The sequence below is a fragment of the Solanum dulcamara genome, chromosome 10 (assembly GCF_947179165.1).
Source record: "Solanum dulcamara chromosome 10, daSolDulc1.2, whole genome shotgun sequence".
NCBI lineage: Eukaryota > Viridiplantae > Streptophyta > Magnoliopsida > Solanales > Solanaceae > Solanum > Solanum dulcamara.
The window spans coordinates 49,236,272-49,263,275 of NC_077246.1; the positions used below are offsets into that span (position 1 = coordinate 49,236,272).

Consider the following 27,004-nt stretch of genomic DNA (forward strand, 5'->3'; position numbering starts at 1 on the left):
GAGGTACGACATGTAAAAGATTTGAGAAAGAATATATTGTCTTTGGGACAATTAGCTGATAATGGATGTTCATATAAGACTCATGGTGGAATAATGAAAATATCCAAAGGAGCACTTGTAGTGATGAAAGCAGAAAAACTTGCTGCAAATCCATATGTGCTTAAAGGTAAAACACACCAAGAAGGAGAAGCATCAACCGCATCAGCAAGTTCATTTGAAAAATCAACAATGATATGGCATCATAAACTTGGCCATATATCGGAATGAGGTTTGAATATTCTTGTTGAGCAAAAGCTTCTTCTAGGGGTCAAAAAGGTTTCACTATCCTTTTGTGAGCATTGTGTTACCAGTAAGAAAAATAGACTGAAGTTTAGCAGTTCCTCTTCTAAAAGCAAGGAAATATTAGATCTGGTCCACTTTGATGTCAGGCAAGCATCGGCGGAGTCTCTAGGAGGAGCAAAATATTTTATGTCATTTATCGACAATTACTCTAGGAGAAGTTGGGTGTATCCAATTAAGAGAAAGGCAGATGTTTTTCCAGTCTTCAAAGAGTTCAAAGCGCGGGTGGAACTTGAATCTGAGAAAAGGATCAAGTGTTTAAGGACAAATAATGGAGGAGAATACACTAGTGATGAATTTGATAACTTCTGTAACCAAGAAGGTATAAAAAGGCAGTTCATGATGGCATATACTCCATAACAAAATGGAGTAGCAGAGCGGATGAACAGAACCTTGCTGGAACGGACAAGAGCTATGTTGGCAACTGTTTGTCACGCCCCGGGAGGGTACCCTAGACGTAACCAGCACTCAGAAACCATTTCGGGCTCCCAAGCTAACCACATAGCCTGATCAGACATCCGTTCATCCATTCAATCAGCAAAAAACTTAAAATAAAGAGAATATTCGGCAGGCAACTCAAATCGTCAATCTAACTCAAGGAATAAAGGCCATGGGCCAACAAATCAACTCCAATATTTATCATTAAAAATAGTTTGACAAGAATAATTCAAGGAAAGAAATACTCAATCGACCCATCACTATCTAGTCTATGAAGCCTCTATCACTACTATCTAATTGGTGCCAATGACATGTTCATGGATACCTCAAATCAAAATGAAAAGGGCTAACTCGATGCAAGAATACATAAGCGGTGTCCTCCGAATGTAGGGGAGGACTCACCAATACGCTGAGTGTGAATAGATCCCCAATGATACTCCTATTGACGATCTCTTAAACCTGTCTCTGCATCATTTCATGATGCAGGTCCAAATGGACGTTAGTACATGGAATGTACGAGTATGTAATATGGCAGAATGGAACATACCTCAAGGAAGAATAACATCGGTCCACATATCTCAAATCAGAAAGATAAGAGAGACTCAAATAAGGCGTCATAAGTCTAAAGTAAGAATACAGTTTAGATAGAGACCAATCATATACCATACACTCCAATCCAATTATGCACAATACAGTTCAATCAAATCATATATCATCCGATTCAATCCAATCATATATCCCTCCATTCAACCCAATCAACATATCACCTAATCCAATTCGATCATATACAATCAACTCAATATTCAACTCAACAATCAACTCATAGAACTCAACTCAGTAAATATGAAAATTAAATTATGCAATATTTTACAATTCAACTCAATCATCTACAATCACAATCAAACCAATCATATCAAGCACAATTCATTCAATTGGGAGTTTCTCTAACCGACAACTATCACCATATGAGCGAGTGATAGTACAACAATCCGACATTATTGCCACGTCCGTCCATACTTTGCCAGGGTATGAACGATCAACCAATCATGGATCCATAACCAATCAAGTCCTATCATGTCAGGATAATAAAATGGGAAATATCCGACTTTAACGGTTCGATTCCATGGGAAGCATCCGACTTTAACGGTTCAATCCCCTCCTACGTTTGGTGATATAGTTTATTGGTTCGAGTAGGAACTATACTCTTACCCAATTCGGTGCTCGATACTCCTCCCAAGACTCAATATACTCATATCTATCAAGTGAGTAAAATACTCAAAATACTAATTTAGTCTCATTGGACTCTTTTCAAATCAACTCATTTAGTCTCATTGGACTCTTTTCAAAACTCAATCAAATATGGCCTCCTTGGACCTTCTTTCAAATCAACTCATCTCAAATCATCAAACTCTTCTCTTTAAAATTTATACCATCTCAACTCAATCTCAAAAATCGGCATTTTTAAAGTAAAAATGCTCAACTCATTTATACTTAAAATACTCATGTTCAAAAATAATTAAAGGACTTCTCAAACTCAACTCATGCTTAAACTCTTTTTTTAAAAATCATAGATGGAAATAATCATTCTTTAAAACTCAAAATAGCATATAAATAGTTTATGCAAAAATGCTCACAATCATTTATTTAAAACTCCTTCTCAAGAGATCATTTATTTTCAAAATGCTCATAAGACTCCAATCAATCAAATTATGCAAATTACATATCACATAATTATATTAGACTCCAATCTACTTCATCACACAACATCCTCATCAACATAGCATCTTCATTCACATCATCGTCAAGTATCATCATCAAACATCATCATCGCATCATCATCAAATACCATCATTCACATCATCATCAAACATCATCATCACATCATCATCAAACATCAACTCCAAAATCCTTATTTAATTCTACATCCATTTATAGAAACAAAAGTGACATTCTAGCTCTACCAACATTTTAATTCTTTTTATGCCATTCACATTCATAACTATTCCAATTCATTCTTCTCATTCCAATCAACACATATACCCAAACCATCCATCTCAAACTCAAGACAAATTATGACCAAAAAGAAATCTCATCTTGGGTTCATGTGAAGGAAACATGAATTCATACTCCCAACAAAACTCAACTTAAAAATACCATCAATACATATTAATTTATATGCAAAGATCCATTTGTAGTCAATAATATGAAAGATAATTATTTAGTAACTCAAGTTATTAAAATCATCCATCAATTTCTAGCATATGAAAATATTCTAGGGTTTAAATAAATTTCAAGGAAAATCTTCCTAGAAGGTTCAAATTCTTCACAACTCCTATCCAACACATCAATGGGCATATGGAAGAACTCAATCCATATTTTAGGTTAGCCTTACATACCTTAGAGTAGATTTTGAAGAAACCTTGTTACGGTCACTTTCCCACAAAATGAATGCTTTAATGTTTCATATGACAATTTGTCATGCATGCATTCACTTATGCATATTGCTTATAAATGTCTTAATGTTCTTCATTCTATAGCATGCTCACATACTTAGTATATTCAAAGTACTAACGCATACTTTTGCCTACATGATATCATCATGTAGGAACTGGTGTCGCTCCACACTCTCTTCCCCGTGGCTAAGTTTGATCGTTAAAGGCTACCACTTTTGATGATTTCCCATGTTTCGGGAACAACACTCTTATTTCCCTTCTAGCATATGTCATATTCAGACACTTGAATTACATTTTGGTATTTTGACTAAATCTTGAGGGTGAGCTAGGGACATGTCTTAGCCCCCGCTAAGGCTTTATTGTAGAAGGTATTGTTGGATGTAGTGAATGATGTTATATTGACTTTGACTCTTATTGAATGTGAAATCCCTTAGTCCCTATATCCCTTTATGATTCTGCTTAATTTATTTATCATTACCGATGAGATGCTCAATGAATGCTAAGAGGTTTGGGTGAGGCACCTCCGGGTTCCTCATTCGTCATGTCATGTCTAGGTCCTAGGTTTGGGTCATGAAAAACTTTGGATCAGAGCTCAAGGTTTTGAATGGTCCTTGGAGTCCAACATATTAAGTTGAATAGGGTCTTATTCATGACTGTGAAGCGCGCCACATTTATGAATTGGAGACTATAAGGCATTTAGGAAAGTTTCCCTTCCTTTCATGATTCATCTCGTTCCCTAGAGTTGTTCTAAGACTTCCTCTAACTAATGAATTATTTTATTCTCTCCAGATAATGCCTCCAAGAAGAGTACCTCCGCCTAGAGCAAGGGTTAATGATGAGGACCAAGCTCCTTTAGTTCTTGAGGACCCACATCATGAGGAAGGAGTTACATATGTGGAGTTCCATAACATTATTACTTTTCTTGGCCCAAGTCATAGCCAACAAAACTAATCAAGGCATTGCTCCTCCTCTGCCTAAAATGCCTACCCCATCTTCTAAGATTCGAGACTTCAAGAGGTTGAATCTACTCGAATATGATGGTTCTAAAGTAGATGAGGACCCAATGGAGTTCATTGAGGAAGTGTATTGGATTGTGGATATTATGGGAGTACCTCAAAATGAAAAGGCCGAGCTAGTGTCCAATAAACGCAAGGGCGTGGAAAGGGTTTGGTATGAGAAAAGGGTCATTGAGAAGGGTGAAGATATGCGCCCGTAGAGTAGGAAGAGTTTAAGAGGGCCTTCCTAGATCGCTTCTTTCCTTTGGAGCTAAGGGAGGCAAAGATTCAAGGGTTTATAAATCTTCGCCAAAGGAGAATGAGTGTGAGGGAGTATGCCCTCAAATTAACCAAATTATCAAAGTATGCTCCTTTCATGGTTTCTGACCCAAGGGAAAGAATGGGAAAATTCATCTCCGGTGTTACTAGTTTAGTGTCCAAAGAATGCAAGACGGCCATGGTGGTTAAAGAGATGGAAATCTCCCAACTCATGACATATGAGGAACAAATTGAAGGAGAGATATAGAGGGTTCAAGAAGGCTAGAGTTGATGGTAGAGGATTCACTCACCAAAAGTCTGGTTATAGTAGGGGTGGAAAGGGCCAAAGTGGGAAAAGATTCATGGGGTAAGGTCTCACTAACACTCCTCCCCCAAAGTTCAACAAAGACAAAGGTGTCAATCCTATAGTTCCAAGGAAGAACGTGGGTGCTCGATCTCTCTCCGCTTGCAAGAAGTGTGTGAAGACTCACAAAGGGAAGTGTTTAGCCAGCTCCAATACATGCTTCAAATATGGTAAATCGGCTACCAAGATAGACATTGTAGAAGTGGTGGTGGTAGGCCTCAAGGCCAAGTTGCTCATGGTGGACAAGATCAAGGGAGTGGACAAGGCACCAACCAATTTTATGCTTTGTATGGGAGACAAAAAGTTGAGAAAGCAGCTAATGTCATTGTCGGTATGTTAAAGGTTTCTAATTTTGATGTGTATGCATTGTTATATTCGGGTGCCAATTTTTTGTTTGTTACTCCATTTCTTGCTAATAGGTTTGATATGTTACCCGAAATGTTATTAGAACCCTATTTCATGTCTACCCTTGTTGGTGAGTCAATTGTTGCTAGAAAGGTCTATAAGGATCATCCCTTGTCTATCTTGTAAAAAGTTGTTCCTTATGATCTCCTTGAGCTTAAATGGTAGATTTTGATATTATTCTTGGGATGGATTAGTTGCATACGTCATATGCTTCTATAGATTATAGAACTCATACAGCCAAGTTTCAATTCCCAAGTGAACTTATTCTTGAATGGAAAGATCATGATTCAGTAGTAAAGGGTAGGTTCATTTCTTGTCTTAAGGCCCAAAAAATGATTTCTAAGGGTTGCATCTACCATATTTTGAGGGTTAGGGATGTCAACTCAGAAAGTCCTTCTCTTGAGTCTGTTTCTGTGGTTAATGAATTTCCCAATGACCTTCCCGGTGTCCCTCCCAAAAGGGTAGTTGATTTTAGTATCGATCCTCTCCCCGACACCCAACCTATCTCTATTCCAACCTACCGATTGGCCTCAGTAAAACTAAAGGAGCTAAAGGAACAACTAAATGACATATTGGAAAAAGGATTCATAAGGCCAAGTATCTCACCATGGGGTGCTCCCGTGTTATTTGTGAAAAAGAAGGATGGGTCACTTCGGATGTGCAAAGACTACCGTCAATTGAACAAGGTAAATATTAAGAATAAATATCCAATTCCTAGGGTAGATGGTTTGTTTAACCAATTATAAGGGGAAAGTCATTTCTTAAAGATTTATCTCCGTTCCTACTATCATTAACTAAGGGTGAGAGAGTGACACTCCCAAGATAGCATTTCAAATAAGGTACGGCCACTTTGAGTTTTTGGTGATGTCGTTTGGGTTGACGAATGCACCAGCGGTTTTTATGAATCTAATGAATAAGGTATTAAAACCCTACCTTAATACGTTTGTAATGGTCTTCATCGATGATATCTTAATTTACTCTCAAGGTGAGGAAGAACATAAGAATCATTTGAAAATTGTACTTCAAACCTTGAGGGATAGGCAATTGTTTGCCAAGTTTAGTAAATGCGAGTTTTGGGTGAAAGAGGTGGTGTTCCTTGGTCACATAGTTTCCGGTGATGGGATCAAAGTTAATCCTAAGAAAATAGATACGGTACAAAATTGTCCTAGACCATTGTCTCCCTCGGATATTAGGAGCTTTTTGGGTCTAACCGGGTATTATAGAAGGTTCATTGAAGGGTTTTCTTCTATTTCATCTCCTTTGATGAAATTGACCCCAAAGAAGGAAAAGTTCCTATGGACGGATGAGTGTGAAAGGAGTTTCTAAACTTTAAATGATCGACTTACCTCCACTCCTATCTTGACTCAATCGAAAGGTATAGAAGGTATTGTTATATATTGTGATGCTTAGAGGGTCGTTAGGGTTGTGTTTTGATGTAAAACGGCAAGGTTATAGACTATGCTTCTTGGCAATTGAAGATACATTAGCGTAACTACCCTACCCATGATCTTGAGTTAGCGGCTGTTATGTTTGCTCTAAATATTTGAAGGCATTACCTCTATGGGGTACATGTAGATGTATTTACCAATCAAAAAAGTCTCCAATATGTGTTCACCAAAAAGGACCACAACCTAAGGCAAAGGAGGTGGCTTGAACTCCTTAAAGACTATGACATGAGTATGCATTATCATTCCGGTAAGGCCAATGTTATTATCGATGCGCTTAGTAGGGTCTCTATGGGGAGTGTGGCTTATGTTGATAAAGATAAGAGGGAGTTGGTAAGGGATGTTCACCGGCCGGCTAGATTGGGAGTGAAATTGAGTGATTCCGATGATGGTGGCATGTGTGTGCAAAATAGGTCCAAATAATCTTTGCTAGTAGATGTTAAGTCAAAACAAGACCATGATCCAACATTGGTAAAGATGATAAAATTGGTGAAAGAGAAGCAAGTAGAAGTCTTTTTACAAGGGGGAGATGGGGTACTTAACTACCAAGGTCGGTTGTGTGTTCCGAATATGGAAGGCCTAAGGAGTTTGATCTTGAAAGAGGCTTATAATTCCTCATATTCTATTCAACCCAGTTCTACCAAAATGTACCAAGATTTAAAGGAAAAATATTGGTGTGTTGGCATGAAAAATGAATAGCAAAGTTTATGGTTGAATGTCCAAATTGCCCACAAGTTAAGGTCGAACAGCAAAGGCTGGGTGGCCTAGCACAAGACATTGAAATCTCCACTTGAAAATGGGAAGATGTGAACATGGACTTTGTAGTGGGTTTGCCTCTTACTCGGAAACACCATGACTCAATTTGGGTGATTATTGATAGGATGACAAAGTCAGCTCACTTTTTACTGGTCAAGACATCTTATAGTATCGAGGATTATGCTAAGTTATATATTCGGGAATTGGTAATGTTGTATGGTGTGCCATTATCGATAATTTTGGATCGTGGTACCCAATTCACATCTCACTTTTGGAAATTATTTCAAAGGGGTCTTGGTACCAAAGTGAATCTAAGTACTGCATTCCATCCTCAAACTGATGGGCAAGCCGAACGGATAATTCAAACACTAAAGGATATTTAAGGGCTTATGTGTTGGAGTTCAAACAAAGTTGGGATGACCATCTACCACGTATTGAGTTTTCTTACAATAATAGTTATCACTCAAGTATTGAGATAGAGCCGTTTGAGGCTTTGTATGAGAGACGATGTAGGTCTCCAGTTGGTTGGTTCGAAGTGGCCAAATGACCTTGTTGGGTCCCAATTTGGTGCTTGATGTTTTGGAAAAGGTGAGAGTCATTAGGGAAAGGTTGAAGACAGCTCAAAGCTGCCAAAAGTCCTATTCTAATACTAGGAGAAGGGATCTTGAGTTTAGTGTGAATGATTGGTTTTACTTGAAGGTTTCACCCATGAAGAGTGTGGTTCGGTTTCCCAAGAAGGAAAAGTTGAGCCCTAGGTATGTGGGGCCATATAGGATCTTGAGATGTGTTGGCAAGGTTGTGTATAAGTTGGATTTGCCATTGGAAATGGATATGGTTCATCTGGTATTCCATGTGCCTATGTTAAGGAAGTGTATGGGTGATCCAAGTTCTATTTTGCCTTTAGAAGTAGTGCATGTCGAAGAAAACTTGACCTATGAAGAGGTTCCGATTGAAATTTTGGACCGGCAAGTCAAGAGGTTGAGGAATAAGGAAGTTGTATCCATCAAAGTCCTTTAGAGGAATCAATAAGTCAAAAGTACTATATGGAAAGCGGAATCGAATATGATGAAGTGATACCCATATCTCTTTCACTCTACTCAAGCCTAAGGTATTAAGTTGTCGTTCCTCAATTACTTGAAATCCTTGCATTTTAATTTTTACTGTCATATGCACGCATAATTATGAAATGTTTTTTGAACGATGTCTTAAAATTGCACTATTTCATTCATGATGGGTTGTTAGTTTACTCTCTACACTATACATGCTAAGTCTTGTCTCATTCGAGGATAAATGTTCCCAAGGGGGAGATATTGTAAGGTCCCATGTGTTTTGAAGGTTGGAATGTACTGTTATAAGGTAAAGTAGGGGGGAAATGGTTTTGGTGGATTTTTTAGGATTGTTTTTTGCCACATGGGATTTTCAAGAAATGCGCAAAATAGAAGACTCCGCGACCAAGGCACGTCGCGGAGCTGTTCCCTGATAGTACAAAATTTCCCGAGCTCAAGCTGAACTCAAATCTGGTGAAATTTGACATAGCGCAGGAAATTGTACATAAAACGCATTTGATGCATGCATTTTATGTATCCAAATACTACTTAAACACTTTGTTCATGAGACCCATGAATGTTGAAGTAGCACTAATCAAACCAAAGTACATAACAAGGAACTCGAAGTGACCATAACGGCTCATAAAGGTTGTCTTAAGGACGTCACTTTCTCTCACTTTCAACTGATGATAGTTGAATCTGAGGTTGATCGTAGAGAAAGAAGTGGCACCTTAAAGCTGGTCGAACAAGTCATCGATTCTAGGAAGGGTATACTTATTCTTTATTTAACCTTTTTCAACTGGAGATAATCTATACACATCCTAAGGGAACCATCTTTCTTTTTTACGAAAAGGATAGGAGCAACCCAAGGCGAGACACTCGGCTTGATCAAATCCTTAGCAAGGAGATCTTTCAACTGTTTTTTAAACTCTTCAATTCAGTTCGAGTTATTCTATATGACATAATGGAGTTGGTTTGAGTATAGGTAAGGATATCGATTCCAAAGTCATCTCCCTATCAGGAGGGATTTTGGGAAGATCGTCGGAAGAGACTTCTGAAAACTCATTCACAACTAGAACTGACTGAAGAGGTGGTGTCTAAACACTAGAGTCTCTAACTTTGACTATATGATAGATACACTCCTTGGACACTAACTTTCTAGCCTTAAGGTATGAAATAAAATGACCTGTAGGTACTGTTGGACTACCTTTCCCCTCTACAGCTGGCTCATCTGGAAACTTAAACTTTACTACTCGACTCTTATAACCGATTGAGGTATAACTGGAATACAACCAGCCCATGCCTAGAATGATATCAAAATCCACCATATCTAATTCAACTAAATCAGTTGTGGTGTATTTATGATAAACTGAAATGATGCAATTTTTATAAACTCTTTTAGCCAAAATAGATTCATCAATAGGAATAGCAATACTGAAAGGCTCTCGAAGTTGTTTGGAAAAAAAAAACTTTATGACAATGTAAGGAGTCACAAAGAAAAAATTAGCACCTAGATCAAGTAAAGCATAAGCATATGAGGAGAAGACATTTAGCATACCAGTAACGATGTCGAGAGAGTTCTCCTGATCCTGGCGACTAGACATAGCATACAGATAGTTTGAACCTCCACATATTCTTGGTTTAGGACCCTTTTTGGCAACCCTGCTCGCTAGAGTTGTTGATGAAGTCTAGGACTTAACGCCCCTATTACCTTGCTTTCACATCGAACAGTCTCTCAAAAAGTGACCCAACTGACCACATTTATAACACCCACTTCTGCCATTACAACACTGTACCAGATGGGGCCTATTGAATATATTTTTGGGATAATTAAGCCACATGACCATTCGGTAAAAGTAATTACTAAAAACTGATCATTCGTTGTATAGGCATGTATATTCAGTGTATATTTCATGTATAGTCAGTTTTTGAGTGTATCATAATGTATATTCAATGTATAGATCATATATAAGTAATCTATATTGTATAGTCAATGTATACTTTTTATCACTTTTGACAAGCTATATTGTATAGCTACTGTATATTTTCTATGATTTTGGCTATTTTTTATATAGATAAAACATGACTATATTTTTTATAAACTAATTAATTTATTATATATATTTGAAATTGTCCCGATATTTTTTATAGAGCACCGATTGCTAAACAACATATTAGGTGAAAGGGGAAATATTCAATCCTACAACCCCACATGTGACTTTGAAACGCCTAACCGACTATGCTGCTCGCATCTTTGTCAAATAGTGTCAATTTATACATAATAGCCTCTAAATTTTCTTTTGCCTTTAATTATATATAGTTAATAGTAAATGTTTCCAAGGGAGCAGTATTACGCGACACCCCTTGGCACTTAATAAATCGGCCCCTGGGCAATAATTAAATAAAAGCAGATGAGATTTACCCTTACAAAATACAACATGATTCAATTGTGCCACTATACTACAGAGAGTGTAAGATTCAATTTAGCCTCCACCAACACCACAACTATTTTATTTTTATTTTTCTTTAATCAGTACAATAGTTACTAGCACTTTATCACTATAGTTTTGACAATCTGATTGCATTTCAAACCAGAAGTCTTATTTAGCTATTTCAACAGGACATAAATGCTACTTCATCCAGTCATCGTAAATCAAATATCTCTAGTCTTAGACATGAATTAATATAGATATTGGAGCAATCCCCGTAGAGGGGACTCCCATCAACTGGTTCTTTATGAAGATGAAATCCTTTTTCTAGGCAGTCCTTGAGGATTTTCATTCCACTGTCAGATAGCCGGAATATTCCGTATGCCCTAACACATTCCAAATAAAGATAAACAGGTTATGGCTATCTCTGTGTTTCAAACTACTGTTAACTTGACAAGTACTCCTACACTAAATGAGCAAAGAACAAGGACAAGACCTTGATGTATCGGTAGGAGCCATGACAATTCCAATAGCCTCATGTACCATGACCTAAAAAATAAATATCAGAAAGTGAGAAAATATTGCCAAAAAACACGGAGGTAAATTATTATAAGGCCAAAGTGTATTGCAGCAAAATAACTTCACATGAATTTAGTGGAAAATCTTGGGAAGTAATGCTAAAACAAAGCACATAGGTGAATGCAATATGTTAAATGTAGAATGTTAAGAAAACTGCTTTAGTTGATATCATTTATGTGACTTTTCAACAGTCTAACGCAAGAAATGGCTTGATGAGTTCAATTCCAAATGGACATAGGTGCATATTTGAAGTTGCGACATTGTCCTATAAATTGAAGTTGTTAAAGTGAACTATTAAGTTGACAGATGGATGGTAAAATTGGAAAAGGAAAAAAAAAAGAAGTATCAGACTGCTAATTTCATTTAAATTTGCTCTTCTAAATTTATAGCACATAAAAGCGAGTATGACACCCTATTCACAATTAATCAAGGTTAGTGTTTCAAAAGTAACTAAGCAACGACCAAATGTTCATCTGGTAGGCGGAGTTTCTTGATCTCTCCTGTTTAAAAGTGCAGCATAAAAATGTGAACTCCAAATATTTCAGATTTAAATTTCTGCCGTCCAAATACCAAAGGACACCTCCTAAATCGCGCATTGCACTATAGTTTTCGTTTGCCTACCTTCTTCTTCAGTGTTTCCAAAAATAGTGGAACTATGCTGATTTCAGTGATACAATTATTCAGTTTTTTTTTATGAAGTACAAATATTTAGTTTTAATTGTAAATGGAAGTGTGGAACCTACAAAAGGAGCATTTTCTTAGTCTGACACACCTATTATTTATAATTACAGAAATACTTTCAGATATTCCAATCATATCTAGTACCACAAGTTATACCTGTAACACGGTTCTATCAATCACAATCTTACAGAATGAAGTAACCCCATCCATTAAATTCTCGATATTTTAATCATCTCCAATAATGAAATGCACAAAGGTATAAATCCATCAGGAGTAAACGTACCTGATATGAATATTGAGTGTGCAAGTCGATCGATGACATGAAACAGCTCTGAGATGGATGTGTCTGGAGAAAATAATAGAAGGGTCACACATTAAGTTATGCCAAGCTACATGCCCTTAGCTATGTCATTACTGAAACATGTGGATAAGACAGAGGAAAGTACAAAAAAGGAAGCCAATGGCAATAAAAGTTGATTTTCAATTATATGTTTTTAGTTATTACCTTAAGGATAATAGAAATAAGAGTATTGAACTTGACAATCAATTTGATCTAGCCAGTTCAAATTTAAAGTGTACTATTAAAGATGAAGCTGACAACACAGAAAAATAATCCCTGTCAAAACTCAAAACATATAATGGTAGATACATCTTAGTTACTGGTCCAGAATGGGAATACTAGCTCTAACACATGCTCTGAAGATTCTATAATGTTGAAGTTCAGGATTTTCTTACATATTTAATAATCTCGATATTATTCAAGTTACAGAACATAAAGTCCCATATGAACAGATTAAAGGTTCTTAAACTCTTGAATGTCAATGTACATAGGCTTTTTCTTTTGCGCATTAAAGTTGCCAGCACAATTTTGTGCTGATAAACAATATGTTACCTGTCTCAGAAAAACCCTTGGACATCATTTTATGGAAGATAAAAGAAACTCAAACCAGAGCTTGCAGCATGTTCGTCATCAACAAGTAATGTACAGGTCTGACGCCAAATGCATTAAGTCGCTTAAAACTCAGCTCTTTTTCAATTATTTATCACCTTAATTTAGAATTAAGGAGCATTACAATAGGACTTCTATAGAGAAATCCCATCCAAATATATACGAAGCACATTAAAGGAAACTGAGAAAGAGGAGAACTTACATGAATCCATCCAATTGGAAAGAGGGATTGTTCATGTAGTATGGCAAACATCTCTTCCTCTTGTACGGCTTGACACTAGCAGTAAGTACAAGTAAGTTAGAATCTTGTTCTGCTTACCAAATTGTCCATGAATAAAGAAACAATTTTCAAATGTTTAATTACTTACAGAATTGGAGGTTGATTCTTGTTTTGGTATTATTAGAGAGGTAATATAAAATGTGTCATCTTTCTGCATGAGTGATAAGAGGAAAATTGCCAAAAAGTCAGTGGATGAAAAATTCAGTTTCAATCTACCCTAACATTCTCAATGACAAAAGGGGAAGAAAAGTTTGCAGGAAGGTGTCATTGAACAGACGCATAGATGATGCCCCAATATAAATAAAACAATTGCCAATGAACATGATCCTAGAAAGCATCTCCTAAAGATTCTAATAGAAAAATAGGACCAAAGTTACATAATACAGCCACTGAATCCACTGAATGATCTGTGTACTTTCTACTTCACAAGAAGTCATCACTACAAACATTGAAGGGTGCTTCAGAGATGGAACAATAACTACTGCCACAAGGATAACATCTATGTAACACTCCGTAAGTACAGGTTATGTTAGTAAAGATTATGTTTGAACTAGCTAAATGCGTGTGATTCAAACTGGATCATGAATAATTTAGTGTGGGAGGTGAGATACCTATCCTAATTAAGGAAATCGAGTTAGGAACACTTCGAACCATAGCCAATCGGAACTCCTTACAAAAGGTTTTGAGTATTTTACTATAAATCGAGCATTGAAAATTAATTCTTCTAAGTGTTTGAGAAATGGGCAATGTTGAACGGTGCCCATTGCACTGAAAGTCACCATGATGGGCAGTGCGGCATGGTGAATGTGTAGAAGTGAATGGTCGGAAAATATTCTAAGTGTGGGGTGCCAAAAACCTTTACTGAGGTGCAGTGGCCATGCAATGAGTCACCGAGAAGGACAGCTGGGCGTGGTGCCAGGTTCAGCGCGATGGTCATCGTGGCGTGCTGACCTACTCTTCCCGGTCAGCTAAATACGTTTTAGATCGAGAATTTTTGCTCCCCTTCACTTTGGACGACCTTATTGGAGAGAAAACACCCTAGGGCTTATTTCAAACATCTAAGGTGAGTTCTTACTCAATCCTCGTGATAATAACATCATTTTATTGCGAATTAACATGCAAATTATCATCCGATCCATAGATCCCAAGCACTCGATTAAGTAGCTTTAAAAAGACATTATGAGGACGAACTCTAGAGATCGATTGTTGAACATCAGGGTTTGCGCGTGAGGTGTATTAGTGGGATTGAGATATGTCTCTTTTTGAACATACTTTTGACTACAAAGAGGTTTTGAATAGACTGTATGCGTGCAGGACAAGCTCGCATGGAGTCGTCATACTTTGATTTAAATTATGTTATAGACTGTATGCGTGCAGGACAAGCTCACATTGAGTCGTCTTACTTTGATTTAAATTATGTTATATGTATGATAATGTGTTTTCCAACATGAATGGGATTTTGTTAAACTTGATTTCTAAAGTGATGATCTTTAAAATGCTGATCTTTGAAAATATACTTTTTCTCTATGCATGAGCCACTTATTTGAAACACGATTTAAAGACTTTAAACATGGTTTCTAAATTGAAGAATGACTTGCTATACCTCTATTAATGTAAAGATGATTTTTGAAAGATTTTGGCTAATATCCCATGATTGCTACTATTTGTGTTTGGGCCTGTATGGGCTAGTTGAGCTATTCCAAAGGACGAGTAGACGTTATAGTTCCTAACGCAACGTTGTGTCAGTTGGATGATTGACCTCTGAGCTTGGTAGCCCCAGTGCATTGCTTTCGAAGCAATGGCATCCTATCTATGGGTGTCCCATCTTTAGTTTGCCCCTGAGCTGGCATGTATTTACTTTCTGGTTTTCCCTCTGTCTGCCAGTTGACAAGCTATCTAACGTGTTGGCCTTGAACAGTCTAACGTGATTTTTGAACATAATGACTTGAAATTGACTATTTCTTCATGATTGGCTTTATTGAATCTCATGATTTACTCTATCACTAGTTTTTAACCATTTCACTAATACAACTTTACCTATTATTATTATTATCATTATTCTTTATTTATGATAACTCTTGCCCCAGTGATAGTCACTGAGAACCCAGTACTCAGGTATACAATCGTTCTTTTGGTGGTGCGTCAGGTAACGAGGAGGAGCATGTTCCAGCTTTATGAGACACCTGAGAGGGACTTGCTATTTATCAAACTTTTGGTGAGCCTACATTCTTGTTCGTGGGTGTCATTGACTATTTTACTTGCTTTATTAGACTTTCAAGTTGCGTCTCGAGTTAGCGGGCTCCATAGATAGAGATTGTGTTGGGGGTAATACTTAAAAGTTATTGCTTGACTTATGAGGCATGCTACTTCGCTAGTTGACATTTATATTATAACTTCTGCTTTGTATCATTTATGTTTCTTTGATTTTAATTGTTGTCTTAATTATGTTTAATTGAATTAATAAACTTAAGTAATTCAAAATGATGGGGAAACCCACAACCATGTGATCAATTATATCTATTGCTCCGATGTAGTTCCATAGCATCAGATGCCTGTTGCACCAGGGTCGGATTTGGGGCATGACAATCTCATGCGAAGTAGAGCAGATTATGTGGCAACAATCGGATAATCTTTCATAGAATGTCAAAAGAGAGTAACTTGGTGAAACATGCTTGGCACACAAGAAACGGAGATCAATCTCAATGATGTAATGTAAATTGCAGCTTCCTCAACCACTACCATGGTACTAGTTGCATTCCTTGATGGAACATAAGAGTTGCATACCTTGGAGGCTTGAATTATAGGCTTGTTACAGTGAGAGACCATTCTCTAACCCAACCAAAGCACTTTAATTTGAGACAGTTACTTGCACAACATCTGAATCAGCCTATGCATCACTAGTTTTGTTTCACAGAGCTCCATTCAACTGTCACCAGTTGTATAGTTTGGAGGCTTGTCATAGTGAGAGACCATTCTCCAAGCCCAATCTTAGTACTTCAATTTGAGACAGTCCCTCACTCACCTTGGAAGAATATCCATATCAGCCTATGCATCACTAGTTCTGTTCTTCTAGGTTCCGCTCAACTATTACCAGCTGTAATATTTAAATGATTTACATCCAAAAGGAGAAATTTCCATCAAAAGCATAGGATATACTTTAGATGTATTATTCTGATATGTCACAAATACCTTGTTTTCCCTTTAGAGTGAAGCAATTCACATGTTGTAGGAAATTTCGCCGAAGTCTACGAGAACTTCCTTTCCTCTTTTGAGTTAATATGATTACTCATAAAATTTTCTGGTGCTTTATCTCCACTACCTAATCTCTACTATCATTCCCTATAGCTTGTAGTAGAGCTGTCAAAATGGGCTGGCCCAACCCAACCCTAAAGGGCTAGCGAGTTAAATGGGTTAGGACGGCCTGACCCTTTTGACTAAAGGGCCTATAAAATAGCAGCCCAATCTAGCCCTAAGCGGGTTACAGGTTGGGACGGATTAACCCTTCAATCAAAAGATGGACAACATTGGCCTCTTAGAAAGATTATCGAACATTAATGAACACAACATCAATACGTCAAAAATTCACATGTCTATGAGTTGCACACACTTTAGTGGAATACTTACAAAACAACAGAATAGGCAAGATACAACAGTCAACATTCATAGGATTCATCAGAACAACATACATCACATGATCATTTTTTTTTATAAACTTGACAAGAAAGGAGAAACGAAAAATTAGGCATAAACACAAAACTAAAAGATGTCTAAGATTCATAGTTATTACCTTCAATTGCCTAGTTGCTGAAGATTTGACAAAAAATAACACTACTTAAAATATATATAATAATTATTTTTAAAATTCACGACCCACGGGCTGGCCTCTGAGGCTCGCGGGTTGAGCTTATGAGGTTGGTGGGCCAAATGAGGTTGGGCTATAAAGTCTCGTTCCTAAATGGGCTGAAAAAATTTAGCCCAACCCCACTTAATTAGAGGGTTGGGTTGGACCAACCTCATGGGCCGAGGCCATTTTGACAGCTCTACTTGTAGGATTAGTATTAACAATTACAACTAGTCACTCAACAATCCAGCATCATCAGCACTCGAGTACTTTGGAAAAGCAGAAGATTAGGAGAAAGTGCATCGGTGATCTCAAGATCATCCAGGAATTGATCACATAATACAAGTACTTTTGAAGACTTTTTAACTTAAAAGCTTGAAGATCTGTAAAGGGATAAAAGAAGATACAAACATTGTGTGTACTGAAAACAAACATTGGTGTATTTAAATATGTTAGAGACAATATGTTAAGACTTAAAAACCAGTTTCTTGCTGTTTAGTTAGCCAATGGATGTAGTTTAAATTTCAATAGAACAGTTAAAATTTGTGTCCTAATAATTTAATAGTATCAGAACAGAATATGGTTTTTATTCAACGCTAGAATGAGCTCTCGCTTGGATTCGTATTGAAAGGATATGATAATCAAGCAGAGATGGAGAACTCCAGTAGTCTTTAGCTCAAAGAACCAATACTACTTCAAATGGAACAAATTTACTGAAATGTATACGTTGATTCATATCGTTTTCCATGGTAAGTAATGAAAAGGTTTGATGCCAAATGCTACAGAACATTTTAATTAAAAATTTACAGGTTTGACATTCTACAATCCATCACTTAAAATTTCCATAACCAGTCATAATAAATGCAAAATCTAGAGCACTCGGTGTTACTCATCATTCAAATATGATCTTAAAGTATCATCAAGAAAGCAAAATGAATAGTAGTGATCTTACAATGATGGCACCAAGAACTCCACAGGTCTCTATATCCTTCTTAGTGTTGTCGCTGGCGATTTCCAGAAAATTCTCCATCAAACTTGTTGGCTAAGAAAAACAAAGTGTTACCTTGTCAAGGATTTATTATCATGCATGACCTTGTATGCTCTGTACGGCACCCTGGGTTGTGGTACCATGGGAAGGAAATAGTTGAAGCAAAGTATTTAGGCTACTGCTGGTCAAAGTTGCTCGGTTATATTTCAGAAGGCATAATAAGTTGAGTACTTACTATATGCACATCATTGAGAGGCCCAAATGCTACCTGCACATTGTGAGGATAATTTGAAGGTCCACTTGATGAATTAGTACTTGAGACACTTGAGATTTCAGCTTCATGAGGAAAATCGTGTATCAAGGAGATTCCCGGAGAAGGAGAAGTCTGTGAAACTGTATGCACATTAGTCTGGAAACATACTCCACCAGCCATAAACTACAAGGAGTTCAAGACAGAAGTCAGACTGTGCTCAGACTTGCTGACCATTTCGATGCAAAAGTTACCTAGCAACACTAAATACCAAAAGCAAGCTTATGCTACTCTAGGTATCAAATATTGACAGATCAATGCAGCAAGCCATGTAAAAACTGTAATCCAAAAAAGGTTTACACAACATCTAGGAATAATCAGACTTTTCATCTGCTTTTCACAAAGGCCTGCATTACTAACCAAAGTATGCAAAGGTCTGCATTAGTACAACAACAACATACCCAGTTTAATCCCACATTGGGGTTTGGGGAGGATACAGTGTACGCAGACGTTACCACTACCTCGTAGAGGCAGATAGGTTGTTTCAGAAAGACCCTCGGATCAAGAGCAGCAAATCCAAATATAAAGAAGAAGAAAGCAATGTAGAAAACATAGCAACTAACAAGGAAAGCATTGAAAAGCCTACAAGAAAGGAACAAGCACAATAAAATAGTGCTATAAATGAAACATGGTAAACAATAGACGATGATAGATATCAAAAGCAAGAACTACAATAATACAGCTAGTACAATGACAAACACCAACAGGTCTAAACCCTCGAAAAACAAAAACATTTATCCATTACTTACTAACATTCTACCCTAATATGCGACCTTTATACTCTCCTATCTAAGGTCATGTCCTCAATAGCCTAAAGATGCATCATATCCTGCTTGATCACCTTTTCCCAATAGTTCTTCGGCCTACTTCTGCCTCTCAGCAACCCCATTGTATCCAACCTCTTGCAGCTCCTTACTTGGGCATCTGCATACCTCCTCTTCACATGCCAAACCATCTCAGTTTCTCTTCCCTCATCTTGTCCGCCACGAAGGTCACTCCCACTTTGTTCCAGATATCCTCATTTCTAATTCTATCGCTCCTAGTATGTCCACACATCCATCTCAACATCTTCGTTTCCACCACTCACATCTCCTGAACAATGAGCTCATAGTTAAAGGTATATAAGGATCAGAAATATTACTCTTTATGACACCAATTGAATCATTTTTTTGGTTTTGTTAGTCGAGTACAAGATATAGTATCCAAGTCTAATATTGAAAGTCACATCTATTTTTTTACCCCCTTCACATTCTAATCATAAAGTCTCATGATCCAACAGAAGGTGGAATACGTCAAGAAAGGTATAGATATAAATAGCAAATTAATCATTATTATTACTTACAATTTTGTAAATCAAATGGACATACACAAAATTCCTTATGGTAAAGGGCAAAGAGGATTCTCCGGAAAGGCACACTGTATATTCAAGATCAATTTTCTTTTATGTATATACAGTAGTGCTGAATCCCTTAGTGAAATCTCTAAGTCACTATTACTCCAAATAGTAAAGATTTTCAAGATTTAAAGCTGATAACTCACTTAACACCATTCCAATAGAAGAGCAGCTGAATAATCTTGGACATGGGAAATCATTTCATTATTCAGGAAACTGAAAACAGTATAAAATAACCTTTGACAAAAGAACACAAGTAAAAAAACAAAATAAACAAATACGGGGTGGAAGAGAAAACCTGATAAGAAAGTTGATGGTGAATTCTCCTTTGTCTTTCTGTAATTTATTCTTGCTTCTTTTCATCTTAGCTTTAGTATCAACGAAGGACATGAAAGTATCGCCTCATCATCAAGTCAACCCTACCCGAATGTCCCTATCAAAAACATGCCTCTGTGACTACTGACTAAGGGGTTATTTTCATGCTTCATATTATAAAATTTTAAAAAATAATTTTTATTATAAAAAATAATATTTGAAAATTAAAATTGTATTTGATCATGAATATAAATTTAGAGTTTTTCTTTTATTTTTTATGAATAATTTAAAATGAATGTTTTTCAAATTCTAAAAAATTCTGAAATTCAATTTCAAGTTAAATTCTAAAATTTTATTGTATAAATATTTTGTTGATATATTTTTTAATAGATATGTGTGAATAATATAAATCATGTATTTGTTATGATATACTATTAATCATGCGTTTAATTATAATATTTTTTATGAAATAATTATTTATGTATTTATTTAATTCAATTAAATATTTCATTAAATAAATCATTTTTTGGTATATATGTGTCAACAACTTATATAGTACATAATTTGGTGTATACACAAAAGAAATCATCGATTTTTATAAGTTAAAAGTTATTATTTATAATTGTAAATAAAAATTTTGACAAACTATTTTAGCACGAGATTAAAGTCAAATTGCCTTGATTATGAGAATGGTAAATTTTTAACTTCTTGTACCAGTGAATTTTGTATGTATTAAACAAGAACAAATAGAGATTAAATATTTTAGACTAACCAAAATTATATTTTCAAAATTGTTAAATGTACTTGTACTCTCAATTTTGATATAATTATTAAGAATTATATATGTTAATCTTTATTTTAATTTATTAAAAGGTAATATCACGAGATGGATCATAATGCCTAGTAGATTTGATGATAATAGTGTATATTGGTGAAACAAAAGCTAGTTGATGGAATCAATCAATATAGAGATTGATAACACTTTTTTTAAGAAGCTTATAATAAGTTTTCATTGTGTAAAACCTTACAAGTGGATTATGAATCTGATACATGAAACAAGTTAAGTAGCTATCTAAAGGAATTTAATCGTTAAATTAAATTTATGAGTAATTTAACTTATTGATAATCTTAGAGCCTCTTTGAATTGACTTATTTTAGGTGTTTTTAATCTAAAATAGTTTTAAGCACTTTTAGAATATTTGAGTAAATAAAAAAGGTGCTTATAAGCACTTGATTTTGAAGAAAAAAAAGTCAAAAGTCAATTCAAACATATTTTTAACATAGAAAATTATATAAGTATTTAATGTGAATTTCAAAACATATGAAGAGAAGAAGTACAATTACAAATTTTTAATGGAATGTGTAAACATTAGAATTATATTGGATTTAAATCCATAAATTAATTTAGACTATATTAAATTCAAAAAAAATAGTCCAAATAATGTGGCAATTCAAGTCAAATTAAATGAGCCACTAAAATCACACCACGAGTCAAATTTATATGGCAATCCAAGTCAAATTAAAGGAGCCATTAGAATCATGCCATGTGCCAAAATTATGTGGTAATCCAAGTCAAATTAAATAAGCCACTAAAATCATGCCACGTGTCAAAGTTATATGGCAATCTAAGTCAAATTAAATAAGCCACTAAAATCATGTCACATGTCGAAGTTATGTGGCAATCTAAGTCAAATTAAATAAGCCACTAGAATAATGCCACGTGTATATATGACATGTTCTGACCAACCAAATTAAAACTCTTCACCAAAGAAATCTGATTGGTCAGTTCAAACCGACCAATCAAATCACACCCTCATACCACTCCCTACAACTATAAATAGGGGTCCTCATTATTCTGAAAGGGGTTTTTTTGAAGAACAAGAAGCAAGAAGAGAGCTCGTGGATCAAAGACCGCAAATTATCTACAAAGCTACAAAGTTCAAGTAATCAAATTCAAATTCAAGTTCAAGTTCAAGATCAAGAACGAAGAACGAAGAACGAAGAAGAATATCAAGAAGATCAAGATCAAGTTACTTGTTCACATTTACTATTCGCCATAACCATACAAGTGTTCGTGACGAATAATTCAAATTCAAATTTGAAGAAGAAGATTCAAGATCAAGCTACTTAAGCCCTTGACTCTAAATCAAATTCAAGTTCAACATATTCCATATTATTTGAAGAATCAGAGGATTATCATAGAGATTGTAATCCGCACTACATTTTGAAATCAAATATTACACTTTGTTACTCTAAATTTTCCGATCTTGATTATTTATTTTTCTCGGCTCGAAAATTTATTGTTTACAAATTTTGGCACGCCCAGTGGGACAATCTCTACCTCTCATCTCTTCACATCGATCATCAAACTTCAAAAACACTTAAATGGCATCTAAGAAGTTTGACTCCGAGACTATTATTGCTAAGGCTACTGATTCCAAGTTTTCCTCTGAGGTGGAGAACATACTGGATGCTACTATGGGAAGTTTGGGACCCATCACTAGGAACAGAGCAAACTTGCTAGGACAACAAGCACTTCAAGTGCCGTCCGCATCAGTTCCTATTTTTGATCTTTCATCTTCAAAGGGGGCAAGATTCTTTCCGAATGAATTGGAAGAAGGAGAGAATATAGCTGATATTGTTGAAAAGACGTTGGCTCGACTTAGTCCTTTTAACACGAGGAATTGCACTATTCAAGATGAAGATGATGTCTTGATCACTAGATCTGCCTCAGTCACTCCACGTAACTTGTTTCAGACAGATTTTAGTTTGAGGGAAAATCCATGCTTTGCTCTATCATCCATAACGGCCATCCAAGCGATGATGACTAACACCTCAACTGTTGAAGAACAACTGGCGAGTTTGACGAAGGCAATTGAAGGTCTAACAAAATATGTGCAAGATCAAGATAATCGAATTGTCAAGTTGACAGACAGAGTTGGGAATGTTATAGAGGGGGACTCAAGTCATGCACCTGGAAAACGTTCGATGATACAAGAAAAGGGAGATTCAGTTACAAAGCAAATAAATGTGGGTGATGAGCTGCAAGTATCTGTTGAAGGAGGAATTCCCATTCATCAACTAAAGGACTTCATTATGGGAACTATCAAAGATAAGTATGACGTGTCTTCAAAGTCATCATTTACGTATGCAAAGCCATACACTTCAAGAATCGATGTTTTGAAGATGCCTGCAGGTTATCAACCTCCAAAATTTCAACAATTTGATGGAAAGGGAAATCCAAAGCAACACATTGCCCATTTTGTTGAAACTTGCAATAACGCTGGAACATATGAAGATTATCTGGTCAAGCAATTTTTGCGCTCCTTACTAGGAAATGCCTTTGACTGGTATACGAATCTCAAGGCAGGCTCTATTGATAGTTGGAAACAACTTGAGCATGAATTTCTTTATCGTTTCTATAGCACAAGGCGTATTGTGAGCATGGTTGAACTCACAAATACACGTCAATGGGAAGATGAACCCGTCATTAAGTTCATTAACCGATGGAGAAATGCAAGCCTCAATTGTAAGGATAGGCTTAGTGAAACTTCCGGAATAGAAATGTGTATTCAAGGAATGCATTGGGGACTTCGTTATATCCTACAGGGTATTAAACCCAAATCATTTGAAGAACTAGCCACACGTGCTCATGATATGGAGTTGAGCATGTCTGCAAGCGGGATTGAAGGACTAATTATTTATGGGCCTCGCAAGGGAAAAGACAAATGGAGGTAAAGAAAGGGGAAAATCCGCACCTAAGTTTGGAAACAAGGAGTCGATGAGTGTTAATGCCGTACCTTTGAAAGTGGCTACAAATCTAAGCAAGAATCAAAGGGTGAAGACCACGAATTTTCAGAATAACGCTGGTAGAAAGCTGACTTTGAAGGAAATGCAGGCAAAAGAGTATCCTTTCTTGGACTCAGATGTTCCAGCAATTTTCGAAGAGCTTCTAGCGTTAAAACTCTTTGAGCTACCTGAAATGAAGCGTCCAGATGAGGCTAGGAGGACTAATGATCCAAATTACTGCAAAATTCACCGTTTTATGGGCCATCCTATTGAAAAGTGTTTTATCTTTAAGGAAAAGATCATGGACTTGGCCCGTGAAGGAAAGATATTGCTTGAAGATGAGAAGGAGAGTTCAAATCAAGTCTCTGTCACTTTTGGTTCACTCGACCCCATAGTTCGTCGCAACTTTGTCGAAATACATGATAGTGGTGATGACCTAGCCATATCACCATCAAAGATGATTAAATTTGGTGACTTCAAACCAATAGATGTTAACGTATCATCGCTTGTTCCTTTGATGAATGAAGTAATAAGGGAAGATAAACCTCTAGAGGAAAACCAATCTTGCGGTGCTTATACTGATGATGAAGGATGGATTTTAGTGACACGACGAAGACGTCGTAAAATGAGCTTGCAAAGAGAACCAAATAAGCAAGTGACTAGAGCGAAGATGAGAATAAAGTGGTGCCATCCACCTACCCCTAAAACTCAAAGGGTAAAGAAGAATGTGAAGAAGTCAAGAGTTGGGGGAAATTACTATCAAAAGTAACGTCCTCTGGTAACATTAGAGGAATTCTTGCCAAGTTGGTTTCGTGAAAAGATTTCTCATCGTGACACCAAGGCTCGTGTTGTAACATTGATAGAGAAGAGACGATGGTAAAAAGCTCATCACCATCATTACCTCCATCACATGAAGGCCCTATAAAGCCTCACTCAGAAGAAGTGGACACTTGTGATACGAAGTTTACATTTACTAATGATGATCTTTTATTGGGTGAAGTGTTGCATAATCGTCCTTTATATATGGTAGGTTTTGTGCGTGGACATAAAGTAAATAGGATCATGGTGGATGATGGATCTGGGGTCAATATTCTCCCTATTCGTACTGTGAAAGAACTTGGAATACCGATAAATGAATTGTCTGAAAGTTGTCTGATGATTCAAGGTTTTAACCAAGGAGGGCAGAGAGCCATTGGTGCTGTCAAATTAGATATAACAATAGGGGATATGCGTTCGAGTGCATGGATGCATGTTATTGACTCAAAGACCTCGTATAATATCTTGTTAGGAAGACCATGGATACATGAGAACAAAGTGGTACCGTCCACCTACCATCAATGTTTCAAATACTTTGAAGATGTGATTCAAAAGAAAGTAGTTGCTGATGATGAACCTTTCACAGAGACGGAAGCGCACTTTGCTGATGCAAAATTCTACTTAAAGAATTATGTTTCAAAAGAAGTTAAAGTTGATAACGCGATACCTGCTGATATCACAAAAAGGGTTGATATAGCACCTGATAATGCGAGGGTCATGATTGAAAAGGATAAAACGCTTTCAGATATGAGTAAAGTACCTAAGACAAGTGAGGCATCTTCAAGTAAGAGAATGATTCCTGTTTCTCACTATGTCCCAAAGACAAACAAAGTCAAGATCCCACCCTCTGAGTTTCAGAGTAGTAAGTTGACATTCTCTATCAAGCAAATTGATGCAATCAAATCACCTTCGAAAATGATACAAGGATTTGTCAGACCATCGAATCATGATTCACATGAATCACTTCCTAAAAATCGTACAAATGAGGGTTTTGACCCGAATGCATATAAGTTGTTGGTGAAAGTAGGATACAATTCCAATGAAGCTTCTAAAGTAGGGAAGCTTCCAAATGAAGTTATTGAAAGGGCAAATCATGGCCTAAATCCAACTCAAAGGATGATGATAGAGAGAGGGTATGATGTCAAGCAATCGCACGAAGGCTTGGGTTACAAACAACCGTCACTAGTCCGAATCTCTATAAAAAGGATGAGCATCAACTATATTACCCCTGTGGGAGAATCGATGATGTTCAACAAGAAGCCTTCTGTGTTTGATCGACTTAGTGCATGACTTCTAACGTTTTTGCATCTGATCGGCTAATAGAATCAACTCCAAAAATTTCAGTGTTTGATCGATTGGGACCAATGAAGAAGAAATACAAGCGCCAAGGAAATTATAGAACAATGGAAGAATGGGTGCATGCTCGGGAGCATAATTCACCCAAGAATTAGCCCAGTTTGATCCCTTCGAGAATGAGACGAGAAACAAAACTTGTAGTTTCATATGGAGATGTCCTAAGAGCAAGAACTCATACCATAGTTCACACTAGGGAGCGAGATAAAAATGAAGAAAGTGTGGGATCATCAAATCACATCACAATTTGTGATTAAGAAAGTACTCCACTATATGCAAAAATTGATGATGGGTTTGTTGATATTCATGCATGCCATCACATATCTTTTAATTATGGTGATCCTCAAGAAGATGAGGATACTGAAGATGCGCCACCTGAACTCGAGGAAGGGATAAAGAATACTGTTGATGCATTGAAGGAAGTAAATCTTGGGGTTGATGATGATATAAGGCCTACATATGTGAGTGCTTCGCTGGATGACGATGAAGAGAAGAAATATATTGAGCTGCTTATGGAATTTAGGGATGTATTTGCTTGGAGTTACAAAGAGATGCCAGGGTTAGACCCTAAAGTTGCAGTTCATCGTCTTGTTGTAAAATGAGGCACTCGTCCTGTTAAACAAACGCAACGTCACTTTAGACCTGAACTGGTTCCTTTGATCGAAACTGAAGTTAACAAGCTCATTGAAGTAGTTTTCATTCGTGAAGTCAAATATCCTACATGGATTTCAAGCATTGTACCTGTAAGAAAGAAGAATGGCCAAATACGAGTTTGTGTTGAC

The 27,004-nt window shown here is 36.5% G+C and overlaps 1 protein-coding gene across 5 annotated transcripts; it reads right to left on the reverse strand.

The window, feature by feature from the left end:
• Positions 1 to 10,976: 10,976 nt before the first annotated feature.
• Positions 10,977 to 20,443, reverse strand: LOC129871019 (AMSH-like ubiquitin thioesterase 2). 5 transcript variants are annotated; one of them, XM_055945882.1, is made up of 10 exons: positions 20,248 to 20,443; positions 20,096 to 20,165; positions 19,424 to 19,648; positions 18,482 to 18,682; positions 18,211 to 18,300; positions 13,506 to 13,568; positions 13,340 to 13,414; positions 12,472 to 12,534; positions 11,425 to 11,477; positions 10,977 to 11,314 (listed from the first exon to the last, which is right to left on the reverse strand). In XM_055945882.1, exons 4-10 carry the CDS (start codon positions 18,677 to 18,679, stop codon positions 11,143 to 11,145), a joined length of 714 nt encoding a protein of 237 aa, XP_055801857.1. In that variant the 5' UTR covers positions 18,680 to 18,682; positions 19,424 to 19,648; positions 20,096 to 20,165; positions 20,248 to 20,443; the 3' UTR covers positions 10,977 to 11,142. The 5 variants fall into 5 exon arrangements, with proteins under 5 accessions (XP_055801857.1, XP_055801856.1, XP_055801858.1 ...); XM_055945881.1 differs by lacking the exon at positions 20,096 to 20,165; XM_055945883.1 differs by lacking the exon at positions 19,424 to 19,648 and having other exon boundaries at positions 18,482 to 18,639.
• Between the last annotated feature and the right edge of the window lie 6,561 nt (positions 20,444 to 27,004).